Source organism: Sus scrofa, chromosome 14 (assembly GCF_054392235.1).
Source record: "Sus scrofa isolate SSC_HxYL_T2T_F1_AM1 chromosome 14, Sscrofa_HxYL_maternal_Yorkshire_Landrace_v2.0, whole genome shotgun sequence".
In the NCBI taxonomy this organism is placed as follows: domain Eukaryota; kingdom Metazoa; phylum Chordata; class Mammalia; order Artiodactyla; family Suidae; genus Sus; species Sus scrofa.
Window position 1 is genome coordinate 45909299 of NC_139396.1, and position 26092 is coordinate 45935390.

The 26092-nt window shown below is 38.6% G+C and overlaps 2 protein-coding genes and 1 long non-coding RNA gene across 24 annotated transcripts in view; 1 reads left to right on the forward strand and 2 right to left on the reverse strand.

Annotated features, from left to right (window-relative positions):
- RIMBP2 (RIMS binding protein 2) overlaps positions 1–7717 on the forward strand; it is a 339454-nt gene extending 331737 nt beyond the window's left edge. For 9 of the 21 annotated variants that reach the window (XM_084993468.1, XM_084993470.1, XM_021074263.2 and 6 more), the window contains 3 exons: positions 444–515; positions 4040–4174; positions 6302–7717. In XM_084993468.1, the coding sequence (XP_084849594.1) occupies positions 444–515; positions 4040–4174; positions 6302–6490 (396 nt within the window). In that variant the 3' untranslated portion in view covers positions 6491–7717. Of the gene's footprint in view, positions 1–443; positions 516–4039; positions 4175–4676 lie in introns of all 21 variants that reach the window. The other 12 variants (XR_014825816.1, XM_084993473.1, XM_084993471.1 and 9 more) reach the window with 4 other exon arrangements.
- Positions 7718–9662: 1945 nt separating this feature from the next.
- On the reverse strand, positions 9663–13295 carry LOC146396524 (uncharacterized). The gene is made up of 2 exons (XR_014825827.1): positions 13130–13295; positions 9663–12477 (listed from the first exon to the last, which is right to left on the reverse strand). It is a non-coding gene; the product is annotated as an uncharacterized LOC146396524 (long non-coding RNA).
- A 1522-nt stretch (positions 13296–14817) lies between these two features.
- Positions 14818–26092, reverse strand: part of PIWIL1 (piwi like RNA-mediated gene silencing 1) — a 30675-nt gene continuing 19400 nt past the window's right edge. Inside the window, exons 13-21 of one of the 2 annotated variants that reach the window (XM_021072051.2) lie at positions 25040–25227; positions 24596–24668; positions 22721–22921; positions 22507–22610; positions 21619–21689; positions 21324–21477; positions 17849–17974; positions 15874–16021; positions 14818–15709 (exon numbers count right to left, since the gene is read on the reverse strand). In XM_021072051.2, coding sequence (XP_020927710.1) covers positions 15593–15709; positions 15874–16021; positions 17849–17974; positions 21324–21477; positions 21619–21689; positions 22507–22610; positions 22721–22921; positions 24596–24668; positions 25040–25227 — 1182 coding nt within the window. In that variant the 3' untranslated portion in view covers positions 14818–15592. 2 annotated transcript variants of the gene reach the window in all.

Here is a 26092-nt window from a genome sequence, read left to right on the forward strand (position 1 = left end):
GCATGTCGCAGACACTTAATAAGTAGATGTTCAGATTACATATTTTTTTTTTTTTTTATACTCAGTGTAAGGAAAAGTTTGCAATGACTCCTACATTGCAGAGAGCATCTCCTTCATGCTCTGGGGTTTTCAAGTCAGCTATTTGACTAATTCTAAAGATGAGCCACCAGCAGAACCTGGTGACGATCTTGAATTCTGGCTGAGAATCAGAGCATGGCAGACCTTTTCTTGTAAGTGGCCTCATCCAGGGGTCGTCCTTATGTTCTAAGAGGCTACAAAGAGAGGCATTCACCTTTCCTCCTCCATTGACTGAACGAGTAGGGTAATACCAAGATAATAAGAAAAAAAGAGAATGTGCCCAGAAATCCTGCAGAACTTTTTTGTTTTTAAAGCAATTTCTGGATACCAGAAAATGCTATTTACTGTGTCTTCTGTCTCTACAGGCTGAACTTACATTTTGCACAGGAGATATTATTACTGTTTTTGGTGAAATTGATGAAGACGGATTTTATTATGTAAGTTTTTGAAGCATCAAATATACACAGAACAGCCAGGACCCAGCCTCTGGGGAGAGAGTCCTGGCGGTTCCCTGGTGCCAACCTCCTTTGTGTGTGTGTGTGTATTTTTTTTTTTTTTTGGTTTGTGTGTTCTTTCTCCTAAAATTGTGCATGAACTTTTTTCTCTGACTTGCTCAAAGTTTGGCTAATTTGCTTGCCCTCCTCACTGAGGACCTGACATACAGGACGGCAGCAGCACTGTGATGGTCACTGTTCCTTCTTTCTTTTTTGGTCTTTTTAGGGCCACACCTACAGCATATGAAAGTTCCCAGGCTAGGGGTCGAGTCAGAGCTGCAGCTGCCGGCCTACAGCACAGCCACAGCAACGTGGGATCCGAGCTGCGTCTGAGACCTACACCACAGCTCACGGATCCTTAACCCACTGAGCGAGATCAGGGATTGAACCTGAGGAGGTACATTACTTTTTAAACTGGGGAGCAGCTGTCTTTCATTTCTGACACATGGTGTGCCTGACTTTTTAAAAGTTTTCCCTTTTTTCTCTCAGGTTCATGAATTTATTCTTATACATCCTTTATATAGTTTTTAAATATGCTTATGTTCATGCTGTTATTTTTTGAATCTGGTCTATATTCTACTGGTTATCTAGAAAATATGTTGGAAATGTATATGTGTATTTATGTGTTTGTGTGCATGTAATGTACATGTATGCATGTGTCTGTGTGTTTATGTATGTGTTGTGTGCCTCTGTACGTGCATGCATGTTTGTTCCCTCACAAATCATTTTTCTGAATGCATCTCTATCTTTTGTCATTTCTCGGTTCTCTTGGATTTCCCAAATAATGACATTTTGTCTTTCCTTCATCAATATTTATCAGTCATTTCTTTTTATTGTCTTACTGCGTCATTTAGAACAATTCTGAGTATTTTGATAGGACTATCAATAATCTTTACAGTTGTGGGTTAGGCAAGATTATCAATAAAGACAGATGATCTTTGTAATGTTAAGTATCCTGTTTTCATTTTCTAAGTTTATCTTTTAATCAGTAAATGATTGACCATGGCATACAGCTGTTTTTTACAATTATTTTTAAAGCACTGGATTTGACTTGCTAACGTTTTATTCAGAAGCTATATGTCTATTCCAGAAATTAATCTGTATTTTGGGGAATATCTTTATGGTTTTTGGTATCAGGAGTTACTGAATGAACTGGGAAGCTTCCAATATTTTTCTATGCTTTGAACAGATTAAAGAACATAGGTCTTACTATTATCTGAAGGTTATTACAATGTGCCTAAAAATCTTTCAGGTTCAGTGTCTTTTCAGGATGGAGTTGTACAAAAGTTTTCATTTTCTTCAATAATTATCTTAATGCAGATGTCAATCTTGACAAATTTATATATATTCAGGAAAACATTCCTCTAATTTAGATTTTCAGTTGGACAGTATTTTCTGGTAACTTAAAAATATTTTTCTAATATTGTCTGCAAGTTCTTATTCCTACATCGTTTTATTTTCTTGAATGTTATATGGTAGTGTGCATCAGATCTGAACTGATATGAAATGTACACTTTTTGTTATTGTTCCACCAAATGGCTTTAGTATATTTTGTTGGTCAAATTTGCCAAGTAGACTGCCCAGCTCACTTATTTTTATCATCCCTTATTTGATAAGAACAGGGGACAGAACTTGAGATGGAAAATCTTGAATTTCACCAAATTTGTGTTCTCTGACATCATGCGCAAACTGAAACATTCTTGAGAGAGAACTTAATCTCTCCTATTCTGTGGGACCTAACGCTGTCATCTTTTCCGAGTTCCACCACAGCCCATGATGAGCAGAGGAACTACAGAGGGACCTGTGCTGTCTACTTGGGCCTTTCCCTCCATAATCCACCTTATCTCAGCTGAGTCACTGCTTTGTCTCCACTCATTTGAGACTTCTAGTACCCATCATATTTTAACTCTTATGCTGTGTTAACCAAACACAGCCCAGTGTTTCTACACCAAAACTCTTAAATCACATACTTCAATAGGTCAGAAGCAAAGCGGCCACAGAGTAGCATTCTAAAGAATTAAAGCAGAAGTTCCCATTGTGGCTCAGCAGTAATGAGCCTGACTAGTATCCATGAGGAAGGAAGTTCCATCCCTGGCCTTGCTTAGTGGGTTTAGGTTCCAGCATTGCTGAGAGCTGTGGTGTAGGTTGCAGGTGCAGCTTGGATCTGGTGTTGCTGTGGCTGTGATGTAGGCCTAGCCTGGGAACCTCCATATGCCACGGGTGCCGCCCTAAAAAGACAATAATAATAATGATAAAAATAAATAAGACTCCATCCCCCATTAAACACCAGCTCCCCGTGGGCTCCTCCCCCAGCCCCAAATGCCCACTATTCTCCTGTCTCTGACTGCTCTTGGAACCTCACATTAGTGGAGTTGTCTGTGTCGTCTTATGACCAGTTTATTTCACTGAGCATAACAGTGTTCTCATGGTTCACATGTATTGTCAAAATTTTTCACCTATAGGTCAGAATTTTTTTTGGTGGGGTGGGCTGTGCCTGCAGCATGTGCAAGTTCCCAAGCCAGAGATCAAACTCGAGTCATGGCAGTGATCCAAATCCTTAACCATTAGGCCACCAAGGAACTCCAAGAATTTCCTTTCTTTTTAAGGCTGAAGAATACTCCATGGAACCGCATTTTGTTTGTTCATCCATTCATCCACTGACAGACAGTTAGGGTGCTTCCATCTTTTGGCTGTGGTGAATTATGCTGCTATGAATATAGGTATACAAACATCTCTTCAAGACTCGGCTTTCAGTTCTTTGGGGTCTGTATCCGGAAGTGGAATTGTTGGATCATAGGAGAAATCCATTTTGAAGTTTTTGAGGAACCACTGTACTGTTTTCCCATAGTGGCTGCCCTGTTTTACATTCCCACCACCACTGCAAAAGGGTTCCAGTTTCTCCTTATCTGCACCATTAATTTAAAATATTTTTGTAGTAGCCATTCTAATGGATGTGGGTGGTATCTCATGGTTTTGATTTACATTTCCCTACTGAGTGTTGCTGTTGGCATCTCTTATGTGTTAGCCAGTTGTATATCTTTTTTTTTTTTTTGAGAAATACCCGAATAGTCCTTTGCCTACTTTTTAAGTGGGTTGTTTACTTCGTTGAGTGGCTGAGAGCCACTAAGTGAGAGGATCCCCAGGATGTTTCTAAGCGCGCCTGACCCCAACAATCACCAAGGCCCTTGGCCAGCACAGATTCCCTAGCTCCACCCCAGACAGGCCAAATCCAGGCCTTTGGTGGGTGGTTGGGGTGGGGGGGTCATTCTTATGATCAGGGTAGTTTGGAAATGCTAGAGTCTGGAGTTCAACCACTTTTGAACCAGAATAAATAAATAATAATAATAAATAATAATAAACCATGCCTCTAGACTCTGAGTTCTGTCTATTCCTTTAGCCAAAGCAAGAAGCAGCTTTATGAAAAAAATCGAGTCAATCATTCTTCTGCCTCATCCCTGTGTTTTTAGGGGGAGCTTAATGGGCAGAAAGGCCTTGTACCTTCCAACTTCCTAGAAGAAGTGCCTGACGACGTAGAAGTCTATCTTTCCGATGCACCGTCCCATTACTCCCAGGACGCGCCTCTGCGCTCAAAGACAAAAAGGGTAAGCGTGCATATTCAGCGTTTTTAACCCCTACCCCACTCTGCCACAGATGGTCTATTACAGTCTTTGCATTGCATTTTATATCTTGGGCCGAAAAGCATATACCCTGAATTTTCTCTCTGCCTTAACATGGGGGGTGTGCCTAAAAATTTCGTTCTAAATCTTAAGTTTGTTTCACAGAAGTGACCCTTTCAATCTAATCAGTCTGCTTCACTCACAAAGGAACATCCCATCCTACATCATAGATGCACATTCTAGTTTGATTACGAGTGAAAAGGGGATGGCTAGTCTTTAGATTCGGTGGCAAAAATGGTCATTTGCCCTGTTAGGATTCTAACAGATCCTCGCAACAAAGGTCAAAGAATTTCTCAAGCTTTTTAAACTATTAGATTACATTCATATTTAGTGTCTCATTTTTATTTTATTTCATCACTGCAAGTTTTATATATTATATTTTTATATATATATATTTTTATTTCTTTGCTCATCTGCTTGGAAACAGAAGAAGAGTGTTCATTTCACACCTTAATCAGGCAATGTAGCCTTCACGTAAGTGAGCAACTGAAGATACCTATAAAGATACCAACTTAAGCTACCTTAAATGGACTAATGCGGTAGACTTAAGGCTTCACTGTGGGGTTAAAAAAAAAAGAAATATGTCTCAAAAACTCATTGGACCTAAAACATTACTCGTCTCAGTTGTAAAGCAACTGAATTTGCAGTGAAATAAATGATCTTTAACAATCGTTTCCTACAATTTACATGAAGCATATTTGAAAGGCCAACATTGGGAACATATTTCTTAACAGGCTAATTGTTTGTTTACACAGAGTGTTCCAATGTCTACTCATAATTACAGCTGCATATTGCATTGTTAGCCACTCTTGGAAAAAGCACAACCTAATAAATGTTTACTACAGGAAACTTAAAAAAAAAAAAAAAACACAACTCAAGATCGAGCAGATGAATAGTGAATGCAAGGTGATCTAGAGTTGGCTCTAAACCCCCACGCTGGCTTGAACAGCAGACAGGTTTTTTCCTTAAGTCACCCTCCCTCTACCTTACGGGAGAGCTGATGCTTCTCCTCAAAGCACAAGCAAGTGTCCTGAACCCACAGCATTTGGTGGAAGACCGCTCTGCTGGTATACCAATGCAATACTAAGTTCAATGAAACATGCAGCTTAAATGATTGCATTAGACGGAATAGATGGTATCTTCAGGTGTACTTTGGGATGCTTTACTAGGTGTTTTCCATTAGAATTAGACCTTGATTTTAAATCCAAGTAAGCTTGAAGCCCCTTGGCTCAGACCATTTGCCTGTTGAAATAATGAACACTCAAATTAGGAAGAGGTTTGCTCTGCTGAGGTAAGATCTATAACCTCAGGCATGCCTGCATCTGTAACTGTGAGTGAGGCCAAGCTGCCATGCCTGTGTCCACACATAGTTCAGCTCCTGTGAAGTGCTAACTAAGCACTGAAAGTATATAGAAACACTATCAGTGCTCTCTATTGACCAAAACGCACCTTTAATAACTTGGAAATAATGAATGCATACAATAAGGGCCTTTAAGCTTTCTTTGATTGCAATTAAGGTTCATTTTAGTTTTCTTTTTATTTTTTCTTTCAACCGGTGTGCCATCTCCAATGTTGCTACAGTATACTAACTAACCCAGGAATGCATTCAACAAGGTCAGGACTTTATAGACCCAAATAGTTTCCAAATACAATAGAAGTCCCTTGAAGAACCTTGGCTTTCAAGATTACTGATGGGTACTCGGCCAATTTTACTCTCAATTGAATTTAAACTTCCCCCTACCCCGCTTTTGACTTAATTTACAAAGTAAGTTATTACCTAGCTTTGTTCTGCCAAAGCTGTGGCCACCCCCACCCCCCAAAAAACCCCAAAGCAACTGAAAGCCAGTGCTGAGGGCTAGAGCCGCTGAGCTCTGCTGTGGGAGGGGCATGGGCCTCTTATGGCGTCTGTTAACCCATGAGAGAAGAAATGAACCTCCCCTACCTTTCCTTTCCTGGTGGGCGTCGGGGCAGCACTGATGTTACTGATGTTACCGAGTTGGATGGATGTTGTTGGCGCTCGCACTCAATAAACTGTAACAATGTACCTACTAGGTTCCTCCTGAGGGTTCAGGTACAGCAAGGAGAGCGCCATCCCCCACAGTCCATCTCCATTCGGGGTCACCTACGTCATCTATGGGTACTGGTAGTCCTGGGAGAGGCAGGGAAATGTCCTCGAAAAAGAAAAAGGGGCTGCTTTCCAAAGGCAAGAAACTGCTGAAAAAGCTGGGTGCAGTGAAATGATTCATGTGCTTCCGGACAACTTCCAAATCTATGTAATTTTCTTTAATTCCAAACTAGGGCTTTCATGACTCAAGCACTTCCTTAAAAAACCAATCTTCTCCCCTGACACCAGTAGAGAAATGCTCTTTGCACTACCATCCACTTTAAACCAAGCGCAAGGACAAAGAGCTGCTGTTGCTCTCCCAGCCTCCGTGCCAATCCGCTCTTATTGCCCGAGGTCTGACGGGAGCTGGGCTGGCTCACGAACAAGCAGGGGGCCAGTAGCTCTTTGTAGCTCACTCCCCACCTGTGATTCCAGTCTTTGTGCATTTGTCATCTGCCCTTAAAGGAATGATTTCAACCTCTTCCCCCTTTTCAAAATGCTTGCCTCATAATGCATAACTCTCACTTTAACTCTGGTCTTGAAATTCCTAGTTTAATCGCCTTGATGTTCTGCCTTATAAATGCACAATGATTTGTACTGTCTAATAAAAACTACAGTGTACACTTTGTATGTGTTGTGCATTCAGTGCTCTTCATCCTCACAGACACAGTGGTTTGAGATCAAGCTGTACAGGCTGTGCAATTTAAGGTCCTGGTTTTCCATCTTTCCAAGCAAGCCAGGCAACACACAGAAAACGTTTACTTATTCGAACCATTCAAAAAAGAGGAAAGGAAGTAGCTTTGATAAAGTACCACTACTCCAACCTGCCAGAACGCTGGTAATATTCATTGCTTTTAGTGTTACATTTTGTGGCATATGGATTTATGTTACTTTCATTATTTGTCAGAATGCCACACACAGTCAACAATGAACAGCACACACGTAAAGCAATCCACATAATGCATAAGCCACACCGAAAACATCCTAAATTTAAGTCTGTTCAAAATGATTCCATACCAATCTTCATCATTGGCACTTGAACAACAAAAGATTTACAAAGTTGCTGGCAGATGTATTTGATGGTTACTATTTTGTAATTCTTGTCCACTTGTAAATTGTTTTTACTCTTTATACATACTTTTCAGATTGCCTTTCTTTTGTAACTTATGGAAGGTTTATAAATGAATGACAAAGCTTTCCCCATTGTGTCTTCAAAAACTTTATTGTAAATTGTAATATAATAGTATGTGGTAGATTTATTAAAAGGAAATTACTCAATGTGTGGTTAAGTTCTGTGTGGGTGTGTGCATGTGTACAGCTAGTGTAAAATATTTTATAGAAATAAAATTTGTTATTTTATACAATGCTGTTTATTCTGTGTTTTATACACTATCATAATAATACAACTGAATTCCTTTCTCTTATGTGTACAAGAATAATTCTGTAATATTACCTTTTCTGGCACTACTTTTTTTAAAGTAATTCAGACCTGTGTTTGGGGAGCCATTTACGAAATGCCGTCACATTCCCATTGTTGGTGATGACCCACTCAGTGGCAAACAAAAGGTAAGCAGTGTGGAGCCAGTATTTCTTGTGAAATACACATGTGCAACAATGGCTTCAAGAGTCAATTCAAACCATATTCCTGACATCTCCCTTCAGCAACTTTAGAATTCAGATGATCTGAATAAAGAGCTACACCAATACGATAAAATACAACTTAACTTTTCAAATACAAAGCATTTTCCTAAGAGCTTTAATTACTTTAAAATTCTCCAAATAACAGGGTTTATTCTAATTAAGACGTAAAACTAACCTGAAAGATGAAAATAGAATTCAAATGCATAACTTTGAAATGATGTATACATATATAAAATTATAACTGCTGTCATGATGTTATTCACGTTGAATTATGCTTTCACCTACTGCATTTATAAGAAAAAGTTATGTCTGAATAACTGATGACAGAGAAGTACTGCATGATCTCACATGTAGAATCTAAAATAATTAAACACTTAGAAGCAGAGGGTAGGGTGGTGGCTGCAAGCAGCTGAGGCTGGAGGCGATAGGGAGATGTTGGTCAAGGGGTACAAAGTTTCAGTTACACAAGATAAATAATTCTGGAGATACTACTTTTTAAAAAAAAAGTAGTTCCTGTCATGGATCAGTGGTAACGAACCCTACTAGTATCCATGAGGACTTGGGCTCCAACCCTGGCTTCGCTCAGTTGTTTAAAGGATCCGGCATTGGCATGAACTGTGGTGTAGGTCCACAGGAGCAGCTCGGATCTGGTGTTGCCGTGGCTGTGGTGTAGGCTGACAGCTGCACCTCCAATTTGACCCCTAGCCTGGGAACTTCCAGAGGCCATGGGTGCATCCCTAAAAAGACAAAAAATTTAAATTTTTTTAAAAAATGAAGTTAAAAAAAACCCTGAAATGCTAGATTAAGTGGAATGTCTTAGGTTAAAAAAAATTCCAGTTTTAAGAAGTTTTAATGTAAGAAATTAAAGCCTACGCAACAATGTGAATGTACTTAATATAACAACACACTTAAAAAATGGTTGAAATGGTAGATTTTATGTTATATAGACTTTAACACAATAAAAAGAAATTGATTGCACTTTCTCTAAAAAATTCAGTATAGGTAGCCGGGATTAACTCTTTTGAAAACATTTACTTATTTCATAAAATATGAAAATGCAAGCAAATCCAAAGTGATAATGAACTGGACTTAGCTTTGGTGAATACTACCACTTAAGGAATACATAAAGCTAACTGTACACAAATTCTTCCAGAGAAGAGAAAAATGCCCAAACTCATGAGGCCACCACTATCCTAATAGCAAAACTAGACCAAAACATTGTAAGAAAACCACAGACCAATAGCATCATGAATGTAGATTTTTAAAAATCCTTAAGAACATATTAGCAGATTGAATCCAACAGTATACACAAAGGATGATATACCGTGCTCAACTGTGGTTCATATCTCAGGAATGCAGGTTGGCTTACCTTGCTGAACAAAAAAAATCAATGTGTCTTAATGTATTAAAAGAACAATAGAGAAAAGCTATCTGAATCATTTCAATAGATGCCAGGAAAGCAATGGACAAAATCAACCCCTATTCAGGAAACAAAGAAAGGAATTTAGTTTGATAATGTTAACAGCCAACATACATAATGATGAAAGACTGGCCACCTCTCTTCTGTCAAAAACTACACAAGAATGTATCTACTTAACTATATTCAATATTGTACTGGAGCTTCTAGCCAGTGCAAAAAGAAAAGAAAAGGAAATAACAGTCATACACTTTTGAAGGGAAGAGGTAAAAAGTTTTTTCATTTGCATATAACATGATTGTGCATGTGGAAAATGTTAAGAGATCTACAAAATGCTATTAGTAAATGAGGAGGGTACAGGGTACAACGTCAACATAAAAAATCAATTGTGCTGCTATAACCAGCAGGAAACAATTAGACAGAAATTGAAATATAGGTATAAGTGATAAAAGTAAATAAGCAAATAAATGAAATGTTACAGCAGCATCAAAAACATAAAATTCCTAAGGATAAATTCAACAAAATACATACAAGACTTGTATACTGAAAATGTAAAACACTGCCTAGAGACCATTAAAAAAGCTCCTAAATATAGAGATATATGTTCACAGTTTGAGAGATACATCGTTAGATTGCCAATTTCACTCCTGAGTCAATCTACTGATTCAGTGAAATGCCAGCCAAATTCCAGCAGGTTTATTACAGAAATCAATAAGCTGATTCAAAAACTATACAGGGAATTCCCATTGTGGCACAGTGGAAACAAATCTGACTAGTATCCATGAGGATGCGGATTCAGTCTGTGGCTTAGCTCAGTGCACCAGAGATCTGACATTGCCGTGTGCTGTGGTGTAGGTCACAGATGTGGCTTGGTTCTGGTGTTGCTGTGGCATAGGTCGGCAGCTGTAGCTCCAGTTTGGGAGCTAGCCTGGGAACTTCCACATGCTGCATGTACAGCCCTAAAAAGCAAATACATACATACAAAAAGCTCCCACAAAAAACTACACAGAAATGCAAATAATCTAGAATGGTCGAAACCACTTCGAAAAAGACGAACAAAGTTAAAAAACATTGCCTAATTTTGAGACTTATAGTATTCGAGATAGTGCTGTTTTGTGTAAAAATACAGACATATAAATCAATGGAACAGTTTCATGGGTTGTTTTTTGAGGGGGTGCACGCTGCGTAAACCCTAATGGAAAAGAACCTTCCCTGCAGAGGCAAGACAGGAGCTGGGATCCACAGGACCTAATTCGATAACACTAAGAGGTCATTTGCCTTTCTCACTCTAATTCTCTTGCAAGGATACAGTATTTTCTAGGGGTTTTATGACATGAGAGCTTCACAGTTAAGGGAATGTGGGGCTTCCATACTGTCCTTAAAATTTAATTTCTAATCTATAATGATCAGTAAATATAAGCCACATAAACAAAGTCTGTCCCAGTCCTCAGCAATTTAAGGGGGTAAGAAAGTTGCAAGAGCAAAGGGTGTGAGAACCACTACATTAGAGACTCATTTGGAGTCAGCTGACTGTAGGAGACTAGGGCTGGAGATGCAAATTGGAAGCATTTTCATAGAAATGCATTATGGAACTTAATGGAATTACCAAGGAAGGAAGAGTAGAAAGGAAAGAAATCCCACTACTGAGACTGGAGGCACGCCAAGATATTTGAAGACAGGCAGACCAGGAGGAAATCAGCAAGAGGTAGAGTGGAGAGTCAGGGGCAGGGAACCAACAGAGTATGGAATCCCAGAAGCCAGGCAAAGAAAACGTTTTGAGGAGAGGGGACATCAGTGTCAAATACACCAGTGGGTTTGATGATGAGGGCCAGGCATTGTCCCATCAGCAACATGGACATCATGAAGGATCTTGGCAGGAACACAGGGTCAGAGAGACCGGGGAGGAAAGGCTCTGAAGGCAATATAGGACTTCTGCTTTAAAAGGGGAGGGACAAACAAGCTACAGGGGCCAGGGGCCCAAAGAGGCTTTTGTTTTTAGGATGAAAAACAGGTTTGAACGCTGCTGGGAATGAATAGGGAAAAGAAAAGAAAAAAAAAACCCTGATGCAGGACAAGGAGGGATGTGACTTGAGAGCAGTGTCCTTGAATGGGCATTTCTGCGCAAGTGGGTGATACTCGCTTTAGCCCAGAGCAGAGAGCTCCAGTGTTGAAAACAGGGAAGACTGTTAGTGGCCGTCTACAGGCTAATGAGTCGATCTGAGTGTGAAGTTCTCACGGCCACTTGAATTTGTTGTGCAACAGAAAACGGGGTTATCTGCGGAGGGTGAGGGTGCAGGTGGTGCTGAAGGTTTAAGCAGGGGTGGTGGTGGTTGTAGAACAGCACAGCTGTGAGAGCCAGAAAGCAAAATGGGCTAGACACACGGTATACACAGCAGCACCAGAGTGTGTGAGGTGAAGCACAGGTGGGAACAGGCAAACAGGTCAAACAGATTTACCCGGTGTTTTAAGCAGGATTCAGAACAAAGTACCACTGTGAGCAAGCTGGGAGTTAAAACTGCTGAGTTGTCTGAGCCCAGAATACAAGTGGAGGGGGGAGTGGGTGTGTTGAAAGGTGAGATTCAAGACTGAGTGAGTTAAGAGAAGGGGGCTCCGGTGAGGAGGAAGAAAGATACCTACCCCACCTCTAGACCCAGATGAACAAGAGGGTAAGACAGTGTCACTCAAAGGCAGGAAGCATCCTGAGGAGAGCTGGGTGTGTTAACATGTGCTGACCCATGACCTTCGGTCCCAGAGGACATGGTGAAAAGCTTCTGGGTGGTAGAAAAGCCCACTTAAGGAGCTCCTTGGAGACTGTTCTGATAAGACCTCAGGGATGGGGGGCCTGCATTCACCCTAATGGTTCTTGGGCCCATGCGAGGTGGGCTCTGCCTAAGGAGCTGGAGGGATGGGAGATCTCAGGCTGAGGTCTGGACTTCCCACTTGCCTTCTGCTGATGGCAGCACAGGTTGCTTGCTAGGAGGGGCAGTGAGACCTGGAGCACAGGCACTCCGGACGAAAAAAGAGCCTTGATCACTTGAAAATTTTACAATTTCTCTATTCTTCACCCTAGATTTTTAAATGATTTAATTGGGTGGAAGCATAAATGCAAACAGAACTAAACCCAGCCCTTGAAGTACTGTTATGTGAATGACAATACCAGTACACAAATGAATTAAATCTTAAAAATACACAAATTTCTCAAGATTCTTATCATAGCATCAGGCCCGAAGAGACTCTCTATTTGACACAGAGAGAACAAAGACACTATTCCAGAATACTTAGATGATTTCTATGGGCTCCAGGGAATACCATGTAAAATTAATAAATATAAAGCTTCCCATGAGGGGCCAATTTTTGGATTTTTGAGGGAAAAAAACCTTGTGCACCCAGAAAAAAAAACTAGGTAAATTATCTGTTATAATGTGCTTTTGAGGAACCATCCCAACACATTGGCATGTTTGATGGGTCAGACTCAGCACTGAAAAGGGAAGGCCTGAAGTATCTTTAATGCTTTAATCTTTAAGAAGTAGAACTCTGGTGTGTACTTCTTTTAAGGAAGAAACTTTGATTTCAGAGTTTCTGCTTTGTTCTCTGAAAGTGCTGCAATGAATTCCCCTTTCAGTTCTCTGCTGTACTTGTCTCTCTAGGGGCCAGTGCAATCGCTACTTCTATCAAAAGCTGCCTTGCCGTTAAAATGGTAGACATCCACTGTGCTTACCTGTGCATTCCGTCTTCTGGCTGTAGCACCTGAATTTTCCTCAGGAACTGTTCCTTTACCCACTCCCAGATGGGCCTCATCTTATCCAGCAATTCCCAGTACCCGTCAGGGCAGTGTGGGCCTTGGGTTCAAGGATGTGTGGCTAGCCTGAGATGTGCCATAACCACTGTGGAAGAGGCGTTCCTCTCATTACAGTGAGGCTGAGGCATGAATCTGTGTAACCCTATCTGATCAGAACCAACCCCGAAGACACCAAGAACAGATCCCCAATATCATTTCTGTACACCTACATTCTATACACCTTCTCAGGCGGCATTTGCCAAAATTCCCAAGCTACCTGGGCTGTGGTTCAATATTTCACCCAGCCGCTCCCCTAGATGTTCTGATTCCTGGGTCTGGTCTGCAGCCCAGTAGTCTGTGTTTAACATTCAGTTTGGGAACCAGTGCCCAGGATGACTGAGAAAGCCAATAAATACCATTTTTGGCTTAAACTACTTTGAGGACTTTTTGCCCCTTGCAAAAATCTTTACAATACAGTGAGAGTCTTTTGAATATGGCAACTTTCCCAGAATTACCACATTTACCATTTTTTCATGGTTTTAAAGACAAAGGCTTTTAACTTTTTTTAAAAAATGGCCATACCAGCAGCATTATTGCAAGTTCCTAGGCCAGGGATTAAGTCCAAGCCACAGCTGTGGCAACACCAGATCCTTTAACCTACTGCAATGGGCTGGGGTTTGAACTTGTGCCACCGCAGTGACCTGAGCTGCTGCAGTTGGATTCTTAGGCCACTAGGCCACAGTGGGAACTCCAAAGTCTCTCAACTTTAAGGGACAGTTTAAAACCTGCTAAGCATGAAACTTTAATGACTTAAGTTACGACTAGCCATAAAAAACCATAAATAAAAAAATGCCCCAAGTCAATCTTTTACAGTTGTATAAACTTCCTTATATTCCTTTATACTGTGACAACATTTAGCCACTTTCACCACTGATTTTCTTGTCTTTATTTGGCATTCTTCTAAAAGTTCACAATCCTCCCCTGTTTCATTTCTTCTAACGTTTAGAAATCAAACAAGTTAATAAGAAACCTCAGTTAATAGCCAAAAACAATGTTAACAAAAGTTGTTGGCTCAAAGAATTCAAAGAAAAATAAAATGGTTTTCTTTCACAAATGTTAAGCTAAATCCAAAGGTAGTTATTTGATAAGAACAAGTACAATAATGGTAAGATAAGTAATGCTACTGAACTGCATTAGCTTAAATCATAGTTCCTGTGGCTTGTGTATGATCATCAATATTTACATTCATGCCACACATAAGCAATGTCTAAAGGTGTTCTCATGACATACAATTACTCATTAGCTTTAAGAATCGCCTTGTGAAATTCCCCGAAGATTCCTACCGGTATGTAGATGTAAATAATTACAATTATCAACTTCACAATAACAGATTTCTTAGCCTGCATTTCCTTACAAGCTATGGATTTCCATCCAGTCTTATACTATTAATACTGAGGTTGCAGTATCTCCTGACAGAATTTTACCAACACTGAAGTTCATACGTGACACTAAATTAGATTTTATAAATGGAATCATATCTTTTAAGTGTACTCTCCAGCAGTTTAAAAAACATACTAAATGGAAAGAAAATGCATATGCTTTCAGTAAAAACAAAAACTACACAGTTATTCAAATAAGATGACAATCACTGCATTTTATTTTATAACAAATAGAATGATGTTCCAGTTGCAAAAAAAGTAAAATAAATAGTAATGTTAATATGGACTACCGACCTCTTTCATTAAAGAGTTTTAAAATGCTTCTTTGGACAGAAATTTAAAACTTTGCACTATCTTTTTTTAACCCCTATAACACCTTGCCCCCCAAATGAAATAAAAAACAAGCATATTTCTCCACAGTCTCATATCTTTCCTATACCTTGTATAGGTTATTTAATGGCAGCTTTTTCTTTAAAATGAGATTATCAGATACCCAAATAAAATCCTACCTTATGATTGTAGTGAGCCTCCCACTTTATGCCTTTTCTCTCCTTTAAATTCAAAACAAATATTTCAAAAATAAGAATAATATAGCTTTACAAATAGGACTTGCTCACTCCTGAAAGCACTTGCAAGTAAATCCCTATATTTCAAATAGCTTAAGAGAGTCTGTTTACAATACAAAGTACCTTATCCACATTTTTTCAAAACAAAAAATCCTCACAACATATTTATGAGAACCAAACAGGATAAAATATAAAATCCTAATTTTTACCTATAAGACAGTTAATAGCAATGTTAGACATAAGACTCTAGAACTCCTCATTCCCTTCCCAAGTTTCATCTAGAAAGATAACAGTTAAAAAAAAAAAAAAAGAAAAGAAAGCTTAAAAAAAAAAAAATCCCAAAGTTAGTTATAATTTCAAAAAGAAAAACACAGCTACAGCTTGTCTTCTTCTGTAGGTTAGAGGTAGTAAAGGCGATTTGACAGTGACAGGTTTGGTTCTCTATGAATACTCTGGCCAACAAGGAAAGCCAGTTTATGGGCATACTGGCAAGGAGCAGGAACACGAATGACACCCTTTAGTGGGAGAAGAAAAAAAAAGGTTCTATTACTCTAAATCTAGCTTCTCCAAGATGTAAATCTCAGCATTAACTTTAAAAGCCTTTGAAAAAAGAGCAATTCCATTTTGAAAAGTGAATCTCATTGTGGTGAATAAACATCAATAAATAAAAAATACTTACTGGCCAGTTATAATAGACATGACATAGCTTGTAAGTTAACCTCTGTATGTGGTCTGGCTTTAAGCCACTGCTGTCATAGATGACATTATAATGCGTGGGAGAAACACTGCCACTTCTCACTGCCTGGCTCACGATAAAAAAGTCATACCTGGAATTACAAAAAAAAAAAAAAAGGTTGGGGTAAGGCTTATCGTTTTGAAAACTAAAATTAAGATGACTCAAGTTTCTTACAGTGAAAAGATCCTGTATACTAATGCAGCCTAGTCTCCTCAAAACACAACACACTTCCTTGAATTCAGAATCTGTTATTCATGAACCATTTTGGAATGCTTATGTGTGACAGAAGTTTAGGACACTACAATTATTTATGTTAAACATCTGGGTCACTGATGCCTCCAGGCTGCTAAGCATGATGGTGCACGCTGTAACAGGCCTCTGTTACCACTCCACATCCGAGGGAGATGACTGGACATGAAAAGGCATCAGAATCAAGAACCAAATAGTGTAAACATAAAGGAATATAACATCAGCTTTTTTTTTTTTTCCATTTTTTTGGTACCAAACATCAATCCAGAGACACTGTAATTTGACCTGATGAAGACATTAAGAAATTAACTCTAATAATATTATGTCCATTGAAACTAGATGAATTATAAAATCAGTATTGATTTAGAGTAGATTATGCTTATTTAGAAAAATGAGGGTTTCCGAAAGGTTAAATGACTTGCCGCAAAGAACAGAGAAATCATAACAGAGCTAGAATCAAAGTTCCCCATTTAAGCACAATACCACTCAAAGTGGACTTCTGCAAGCACTTGAATAGCATCAGCAGCTGCTAAGTTTTAAATAACATTTAGTAAATTTTTCATACTTTATAATTCAACTTGGATTTTACCCAAACTGTTTAAGTCAGTTATGTCTTCAGGTCAATGTTGTACCTGAGCCTTGGCTCTCAGAATAGCAGTAAGATTAGAAAGTATTATGAGGTCATTCTCAATGGTTAGAGAGAATCCCGTAGGAAATGAATTTACTAACATCTTAGTTAACATCATAGCTATTTTCTCTCCCTTCAGTGATTTCCCCAACAGGTTAGAATCCTTCCAAGGCACTGCCATTAATCAACATCCACCCAAGAAAAAAGAATCCAAGATAACGAATCTTGAAATATAGATTTCTATACCTGGTCAGAACTAAAATCTGCATTATTATCACTTTTCTACGTAAACTTATTACAGTAATTCCTTATGTACCTGAAGTTTATATAGGAAAAACATTCTACATTTAAACTTTGTATATGGGCAGATACTTTATCCTGCTTAAAGGTGTCCTTTTTAAAAACTTTATATATGAAAACAGAAATTGTCCTAACTATTCACTCTCAGGAGGAGGGCATTAATTTGGATCAGCCCATGAGTTACCATCACGAACATGACTTACTGCATTGTGCAAAGGGTTTTTAAGGAACCGAGTTTCACAATTTTACAGCTGAACCCTTGTGCCCCTGCACATCCTAGTTGGCTTTCTTATGGCAGAGTATAGCTCCCAGTTACAGAAAAAGCATCTACTGAAAAGCCACTTTTCTCATCTGCAACTGTGTTTTTGACCTGTGCATAACTAAGTGCATTACAGCTCTAAACATTTTGACTAAAAAACAAGAATCTGTAGATGAGGTTGCAAATGTTGAAAAAAATGAAAAGCTATCTACAGTAGCAGTTCTTGAACTCTGCATGTATAATTAATGCCGCAAACAATAACCCTCTTCTCCCAGAGAGAAACTACACAGAAACCTCTGTTCACTGTCTCAGACACTAAGTTAATAAATCTTGGGCAATATTAGATCAAACCAATAAAGACTTCACCATTTATCAGAAATAAAGTATAAGAACTAAAAAGCGAATGTGTTCAAGTGATAAAGTATAGAGGTTATGCTGAAAAAACAAAACAGAAAACAATCTCCAGCTATCACAAAACTTACCATTCTGGTCTGGTGACCTCTACATCAATAACTGTTCCAGGAAGTGGATTCTGAAGTCTTCCTCCAGACTGAGCAAAAAATCTGGCGTTCACTCGTTTCTTCACCACAATTACCGTTAGTCTTGGGCTTAAGATGGTGATGAATGTAATTACATTTAGTCATATTTTCAGGGAACTGAATCATTCATACATTCACACACTCCATTTAAAAGGAAACACATATCCCTCTTGGGGCGCATTGTCTATCCAAATTATGAAGGGAGATCCCACAACTTCTAAGGACCTGAAGTAAGGACCAGGAATAAACTGTGGATAGAAAATAAAAGGGCATAGATATACATAATAAAAGGGCATGACACAAGGTCACGCAGATGTTTAATCATTAGACCAAACATATGATAATTCCCATCACTCTAAAATGATAAACCCTGCAAGTCTTTTAACAATTTGAAACATTTTTTAGTGGGCATTTTCTACTATGTGGAAAGTAAGATATTAACTCTAAAATCTTTGAGAGGTAAGCTAATTTGATTATCTCCAAGTCTAACTTAATTGCTTTTCAAAATAACTGGTGAACAATGTATCAGGGGATCTCTGGGTGTGTTGAGCGGTGCGATCACTCCCCGGCCTACCACACATCAACACTGGAACGCTCCCTTTTCACCCTTCCCCTCCCCGATCCTGCTCCTCAGGTGGCTTTCCTTTCCCCAGCAAGCTTTCGGCTCTGTGTTAGATTGGATCCACTGCCCTTCAGCTTTCCTGAGGACAGCCTTTAATGGCAATAGGTATTCAGCTCGAATATCTTTCACACCCTTTCCACCCATCTCTTAAAGGTCCATTTCAAATTCCCTGTCTGAAACAGTCATGCTGTATAAAATTAACCACTTGGGAATAAAGGAACTGAACATGTTATGTTATGGAACAATGCAGGCATGTAATAAGCATTTGATAAATACTATGATTTTCAACACCCCAATTTCCCTGTGCTGTTTTTCCAGTTAGAACATTAGTTCCTTAAGGACATAAATAAGCTTTATTCTAAACATGGGGAAGCAGAGGGCTTTACTTGTAGTATGGACCTGGCTGGTAATGTCTAATAGTCAAAAAGACCCCAAATTGGGAACTTCTGTTCAAGGACAAATCTAACTGTGCTCCTTTATGGCTGTAGTAACCAAATACAGAAGGGATTGAAGGTGATATTACTTAAGCAAACAGAAGACATTTTTAGGAATGTCACTCTCCACCCATGTAGATCGACTGCTGCCAGCTACAACAGGCCTGGCTATAACAGAGCCACAGCTTTGAGAACCAAAAGATAAAGTGGATTTTAGTCCTGTGACATCACAAGAAATGATTTAACAAAGGTGGTGACAGAAAGTCACAAGTTGCTGAAGAGACTTTTTGCTTTGTTCTTATACCAAATGTTCTAAATCAGCTAATCCATGATGCATCAACATTTCAGTTAAAAAATACTGTGCTTCTAAGAATAATTACAAATATTAAAGACTAAGCTCTGCAGTTCCTCAAAGTAAGGAATCATTCTTGAATATCGCTTTACTTCATATACAATTCTAACCTTTTTTGTACATGAATTATCTGTTATTTACTGAGGGCTTACTGGGTACTGTGTGAAGTACTTAAACATTCTCACTCCTTTCAGCAGCCTTGGTTAGTTGCTTTTTGTCTCACAGATGAAAGCAAATCTAGGATTAACCCAACTCTGATTTGACCATCACTAAGCTCTGCAGCCACCAAATAACAGCACAAGCCACAACAAGAAACCTACTTCATGCCATGGTCTGTCATACACCAGTCCAAGCAATCAATTCCAATGCCCCTCCTGCCATAGGCAGAGGGTGTTCCTATTGGCTCAAGGGAGCTGAGCAGGCCCAACACCACACCTGAGGAGGAGCTGTTCACAGATACTTCGAGGGCTAGAATCCCCTCTTTGACAACTATTTCTGCTAATCCTTCTGGTAACCAAACCCAAAGGACTCAAAAGACTCAAAGGACCAGAGACATAGGCCCCAGCAGGGCCCCAGCATACATTCCCAGTATCCCAGATACTCAGCCTGAGGAGGTTAAGATGAACTTGCTCCATCACCTCGGCTCTTCACCTCCTGAAATGTTCTTTTTCTCCAGGTCTGAGAAAAAGGCAACTAAGACTAGTAGAACATTCTAAAAGTGCTAGAGTAGTAAATAACTCAAACAAGTAAAAAAGACCAAGAACTCAGCAGTCCATCTGAGACCTTCCTCTACTCCCTACCACACCACACCACACACCTCACTATACGTTTAGAAAATCTAAGGGAAAAAACAACAAATTAAGGCTTACAAAACTCCCGAAAACTAAAATAAAATTAATGCTATTATTTTAATGAGAAAATATAAATATAAGCATTAAGCATTTCAAGAGGAAAGAATATTAACCTTCATTTACAAAATACTAAAAAATGCTTATTAGTATTTTAATCTGAAACACAATTACTTCAAAAGAGAGAAAAACATCCCTGACTTGTTCTGAGAACTTACTGACATAATGATCTCATTTTAAGCAATGCACAGAGTCAGCACTAGAAGAGGGTCTTTCAGAATTTGGTCAAAGAGACACTGAATAACCCTCCAATTTAGCTAGAAAAAAGCTCTTACTGTTCATCCCATGGACCATGGAAATCACAAGCCCAGATACAGTCATATGATGTTCAAAATCTCTCATTTTTTATAAGGATAACAAATGCTGGCTGAAAAGGTCTGGCAAAGATAAAGTTTAAATATGCATGTGCAAGCACACACAAACAGACCTCCTGGATTTTCTATGTATCCTTAAAATCAAATCCACAAATCTTTATTATGTATTAAGCTCTTAATACAATAGTCCCTGATCTCAACTTGCTTACTGTGTGATAAAGAAAACGGCAAAAAGTTAAACAATGTAATTTATTAGGACAGTTATCTTGAGATGGTCTGCAGCTTAGTGCCAAACAGCATGGACATGACCTCTGTAGGAGAGCAGAGGGGAGCTTATGCACTGCACTTGGAGGCACTAACTACCCTCAGTCCTGTGGTGGAAGTATAACCCCCTCCTCCTAGGAGACTAAACATACCTGTCATCTTACTCATCAAGCAAAGAAATTAAATAAGTATTTCTCGAGTGATGAAGTGATGAAAGAGTAAGTCAGAACTATCTGGAATTTTTCATTCCAATGTACTTGGGTAATCAGATCCTGGGTGAGAAAGGCGGCAGGCAGACAATTGGTAGGTATCTCAATGTGTCATTCTTTGAAGGAACTATCACATTTCCAGTCTCTCCCACAAAATCCCCACAAGGACCACCCGCCCCATTCCTGCTTGTACCTCAAGCCCCACTGTACCTAAAGGTTAGATTCTCACTTACCTTTTCACCTTGTGACACCATTTTCAAAGATACAAAACTGTCATGTTACAAAGAGAAAATGCTTTACGTTTCACGTGCTTACTTGTAACCTCTACCGACAGATTTCAAGCAATCCAGAAACTGTGGTACTTCATAGTTAACCAATGTTTTAAGCTGACCGTCTCCGACACCATCCCGGTACACAATAATTCGACTAGGCATGTATTCATTGCAGCTATTCCATGCCCTCAGAGCAGCTGAAAGAAAGCCAGAATAAGTTTTAAACACGTTAACATAGAACAAAAATGGGCAGTTTTTTTTTCAGAAACACAGCTTTAAGATAAGTTCTTGAAGACTCTAGTTCAGAGGTCAGATTGAAGCCACAGCAGGAGACCAACCTTGCAAGCAGACCTTGAGCCCGTCCACCAGCTCCTGTCCTCTATCTTGAAACACACAGCGGGAGAACCAGCTATCAGAGAGAGAACACGACTGCGGTGAGAACGCAGCTGTCTACAAGCTTTTCATTTTTGAATTATTCTATATTTATTTTACCCTTAGTAGTTCATGATCTTTAACCTCCTTTATGAAATCTTAAACACAAGTAACAAGATACAAGAAATCCTTCACAAAGTTTCTTTCATTATAAATCAATACCATAATTTCATCACTGAGGAAAGAAAATAAAATTTAAGCCCTAATAGCCAGAGATGCCTGCTAGACTACACCTCAGCACACAGAGAAGTGCACTCTTACTGCTATGCTCTTGGTAAAAGATACTTTTCTGAAAGATAAAACACCTTGAAATATGCCCATTAGTAATTCTAACACACCAATGCTTCAAATTTCATTCTTTCCTTGCTTAGCAATTCTATTAACTCTAAGAAAAGCACCAAAAAAGAGTTTCACTATGTTGAAATACAAGGAACTAGGTAAAGTGAAATGGATTTTCCAAAGTAAATATGAAAACTTGAAATTACATCCAGTGGTCAATAAAATTATTTAACAAAGAAGTTTTTAATAAATAGTCACATGCATCCTCCCAAGTACAAAATAAAATAACCTGAAATGCAGTTTGACCACTACAGTCAATGGTAGGGTAGTTAATAATTTCCTTTCTTTTTCTTTTTTATGTTTTCACTGTACCTAACGTAAGAGAAATCAAATTAAAAATAAACAATAGACACAACCCCTGTACTTCCTAGACACCCTAGCAGTCAGCTTCCTGGGCTTGGGTCCCCTTCTGCCCATGTCAAGTCGTTCACTGATAGCTACCAAAGCCCACTCACCGGGTCATCCCTTCATTGATGCTTGCAACAAATCCTGCAATTGACCTCCGTCCAGCTGTGGTATCATGATAACAATCAATGCCAACTATCATCGCTAGCTTTAGCTTTAATAAAAACATAATTTTAGATACAAGAGAATACCAGCAATATTTTTAAAATCTATCTTGCTTAAATCATAATTAAATCTTTTATCCACAAATTAAATCAAACTTACAGGCATATCAACCCTCCAAAGCTCTCCTCCCATCTTGCAGTTCATCTGCAGGGCGATCTTTGTCGCAATGGCCATGACAGTCTGTTGTTTGCCTAAGGTTCGGGCCACCACACACTGACTTGGAGTAGGGCAATCTGTACATAAGTATTTTTTAATAGCATCATATTTGTCCTTTCGATTACTTGACAACAGACAAACAACCTAAAAACAAACAAAATGTCATTACAAAAAATTAGAAAACTGATAATCGAGTTCAAGGAAGAAGACGGGAAACCAAACCCGCCTGTGAGGTATAAACACATAATCATCTACTTTACTATTCATCTCTGCCATGCAGCTAATAGGTGTGACATTTAGCTTTTAGATATTACTCATGAAATATAATTAAGTGATAGATACCAATAAGAAATCATGTTAGGAGTTCCCACTGTGGTGCAGTGGGTCAAGGATCTGGCAATGCTGCTGCTGTGGCAGAGGTCACATCTGTAGCTTGGATTTGATCCCTGGCCAGGGAAATTTCATATGCTGTGGTGTGGCCATAAAAAAAAAAAAAATCATGTTAAGCAAATAATTAAAAACTGAGTTATCACTAAAACTTGAGAACTTCCTTAAATATGCTCTATTACCAGTGTGGAACAACTTAGAGGTAGGGAATAGGGCGAAACAAGTTAGTAATAACTTATAGACAGACAAAAAAGATTTTCTAAAATGCTCACAATTTTCACTTACTCATGACCCACCTAGAATCATGGCTTTTAAACTTTTAAAGCTCTGGCTTGAGAATATGATCAAACTGTGAAAATTCCTAGGAAGTCTCTGGGTAATTTGGGGGAGAAAATTAAGGGCCTGATCTAAACACACTGGTGCTCCAAATGGATAGAAGTCAAAGGGCACAAATTTCCAGCTAAGTGATAAGTTCTGAGAATCTAGTGTAGGGCATGCTGATCATAGTTAGGGCTATTGTATTATATACTCAAAAGTTGCTACGAGTGTGGATCTTAACATTATCACCGCAAATACAAAAAATAAACAAACCCTGTAATTATGTGACATGATGGAGATGTGAACTAACCTTGTCATGGACATTTAATATTTACACATACCAAATCATCACACTGTACACTTTAAACTTACCCAATATGTCAATTATATCTCAAAAAAAAAAAAAAAAGCTGGAAAATCAACCAACCCACCCTTGCTCAAATTCTGGGGATCCAAGTTTAAGTTTTGGAGCTGAATCTAGTTCTTTGACCCACAACTGTGTTCTCCAGTTTATATTCCCAGATTCTTATCTTTCTTTCCACGGACCCCAACAAAATCATTTTCCTACCACAGGTGTCTCCATCATTCCAGACAACTTATTGATAATCTGCCTGTGGAATTTAAGTATGAGATTAAGGACTAAATGGAATAGACTATAAAATGCCAACTCATTTCTTAGGTTTAAAGCAACAGAGATATGCTGTTTATCATTAAACTTCTCTTTGCCAGCTCACTAACTATACTTAAGTGTAATCACAAATACACTAATTATACTATGTGTGCTGAAAAACTATGTACTGATTTTTACTCTTGTGCCTTTTCTCCTCCAAATTTTCTAGAATAATTGAAGTGTTTCAGTCCAGGTAATTTTTAGAAATGGCTTTGTTTTTCTCCATCCCTTCCTTACCACTTGCAGTGCAAAACAAGTTCCTAGGCATACAACTAAAGCTGTATTAACTCAACTATCTTAGGAAGGTAAAAGATGTATTTTGTGGCTGGTTTGGGTATGTAATTATAACACAGAACAAAGAACTCAAGTTCTAAGATTTACAAATGCCTCCTTTAAAACAACTGATTCCAGGTCAAGTGCCTACATAACAATTAACTACTTACTATCTGGGTATCCGATGTAACCTTTTGCTGTAAGACTCTTAAATAGGCTTCAGTTCTATCATCCACTTCAATCCTAAAATGGAAATATGTCGTTCAACATTCAGAAAAAGTAAAAAAAAAAATTACTCTGCATTAAAGGTTCCTATAATCATAACACAAAATGTTTCTGTATAAAATATTAAATAAAACACCAAGAGTAGCCATGCAGTCAAAGTGTTGTTTCTAACCCACACAACAGCAATAGTTTGGAAATAGTCCTGCTCTTCTCCCACCCATCCTTAGTTACTGAAATACATTTCTGTACCCACCCAACTGGGAACTATATCAGATCTTTAAGATAATCTAATGTTTTTAATAGTTCTATTAACAGTTTGAGTTCCCACACCCTGCAAATGACTACTAATCAATTTTCAGAGTAGAAATGATTTACATTATTACACTTACATTATTGCTTTTTTCATTTGTATGCCCATGGCTGGTGTAACTTTAAATAGATTTTGTATCAATGAATTGGCTGCTTCATAATTTCTTCGAGTATAGATCAACAGCCAGTTATCTAGTGGCTTAACACTAATTAATGGTGCACCTCTTGTTTCTTTTGACCAATCTGCAAATTGTGGATTGTAATCAAACTAGAAGAAAGTTCAGAGACACTGTGAATTCCATTGTAACTTCTCAGTGATAAAGCTCAAGTCTTCAATAATTACCATGGCATGTTCTAGACCTCAGAGGACTACTCTCTCTCTCTCTTTTTTTTTTTTTTTTCCTTTTTTAGGGCTGCACCCTCAGCATACGGAAGTTCCCGGGCTAAGGGTCAAATTAGAGCTACAGCTGCTGGCCTACACCAGAGCCACGGCAACATGGGATCTGAGCCATGTCTGCAACCTACATACACCGCAGCTCATGGTAACACTGGATCCCACACCCACTGGGTGAGGCCAGGGATCAAACCAGCATCCTCAGGAATACTAGTCGGATTCTTTTCCGCTGCGCCACAATAGGAACTCCCTCAGAGTACTACTCTTAAATTTGAACTGTAGTGACAAGTGAGATGCCTTTAGGAGAAAAGATACAAAAATGTATCCAAAGATTTATGGCAATTTTATTTAAAATACACTCATATTAACAGTTGCCACTCAAATGCTTACCTGCACCAGGTACTCTAAGTATCTTAAGCTGCAGTCTTCTTAATCTTTTCTAAAATCTTACAAGGATAGGTGTTACTTTCCTCATGATAAAGATACAAAAAAAATAAGGCCTTAAAAGTTAAGCAACTTTAGGACTGAGGTGTCAAATACTGAAAATAAGCTGTGAAAACATCTGACAGCAAGGCAGAAAGCTAATACAAACTCAAAGCACAGTAACATATATTTATCATAGAGGAAAAAAATCAGTGCTTTTTACATATCCTACCCACCTCCCCAACCACTCTTACACAGGGATATACATTTACTACAAAGGATTAATTTAAAAATTACAATTAAAATATTAAGCACA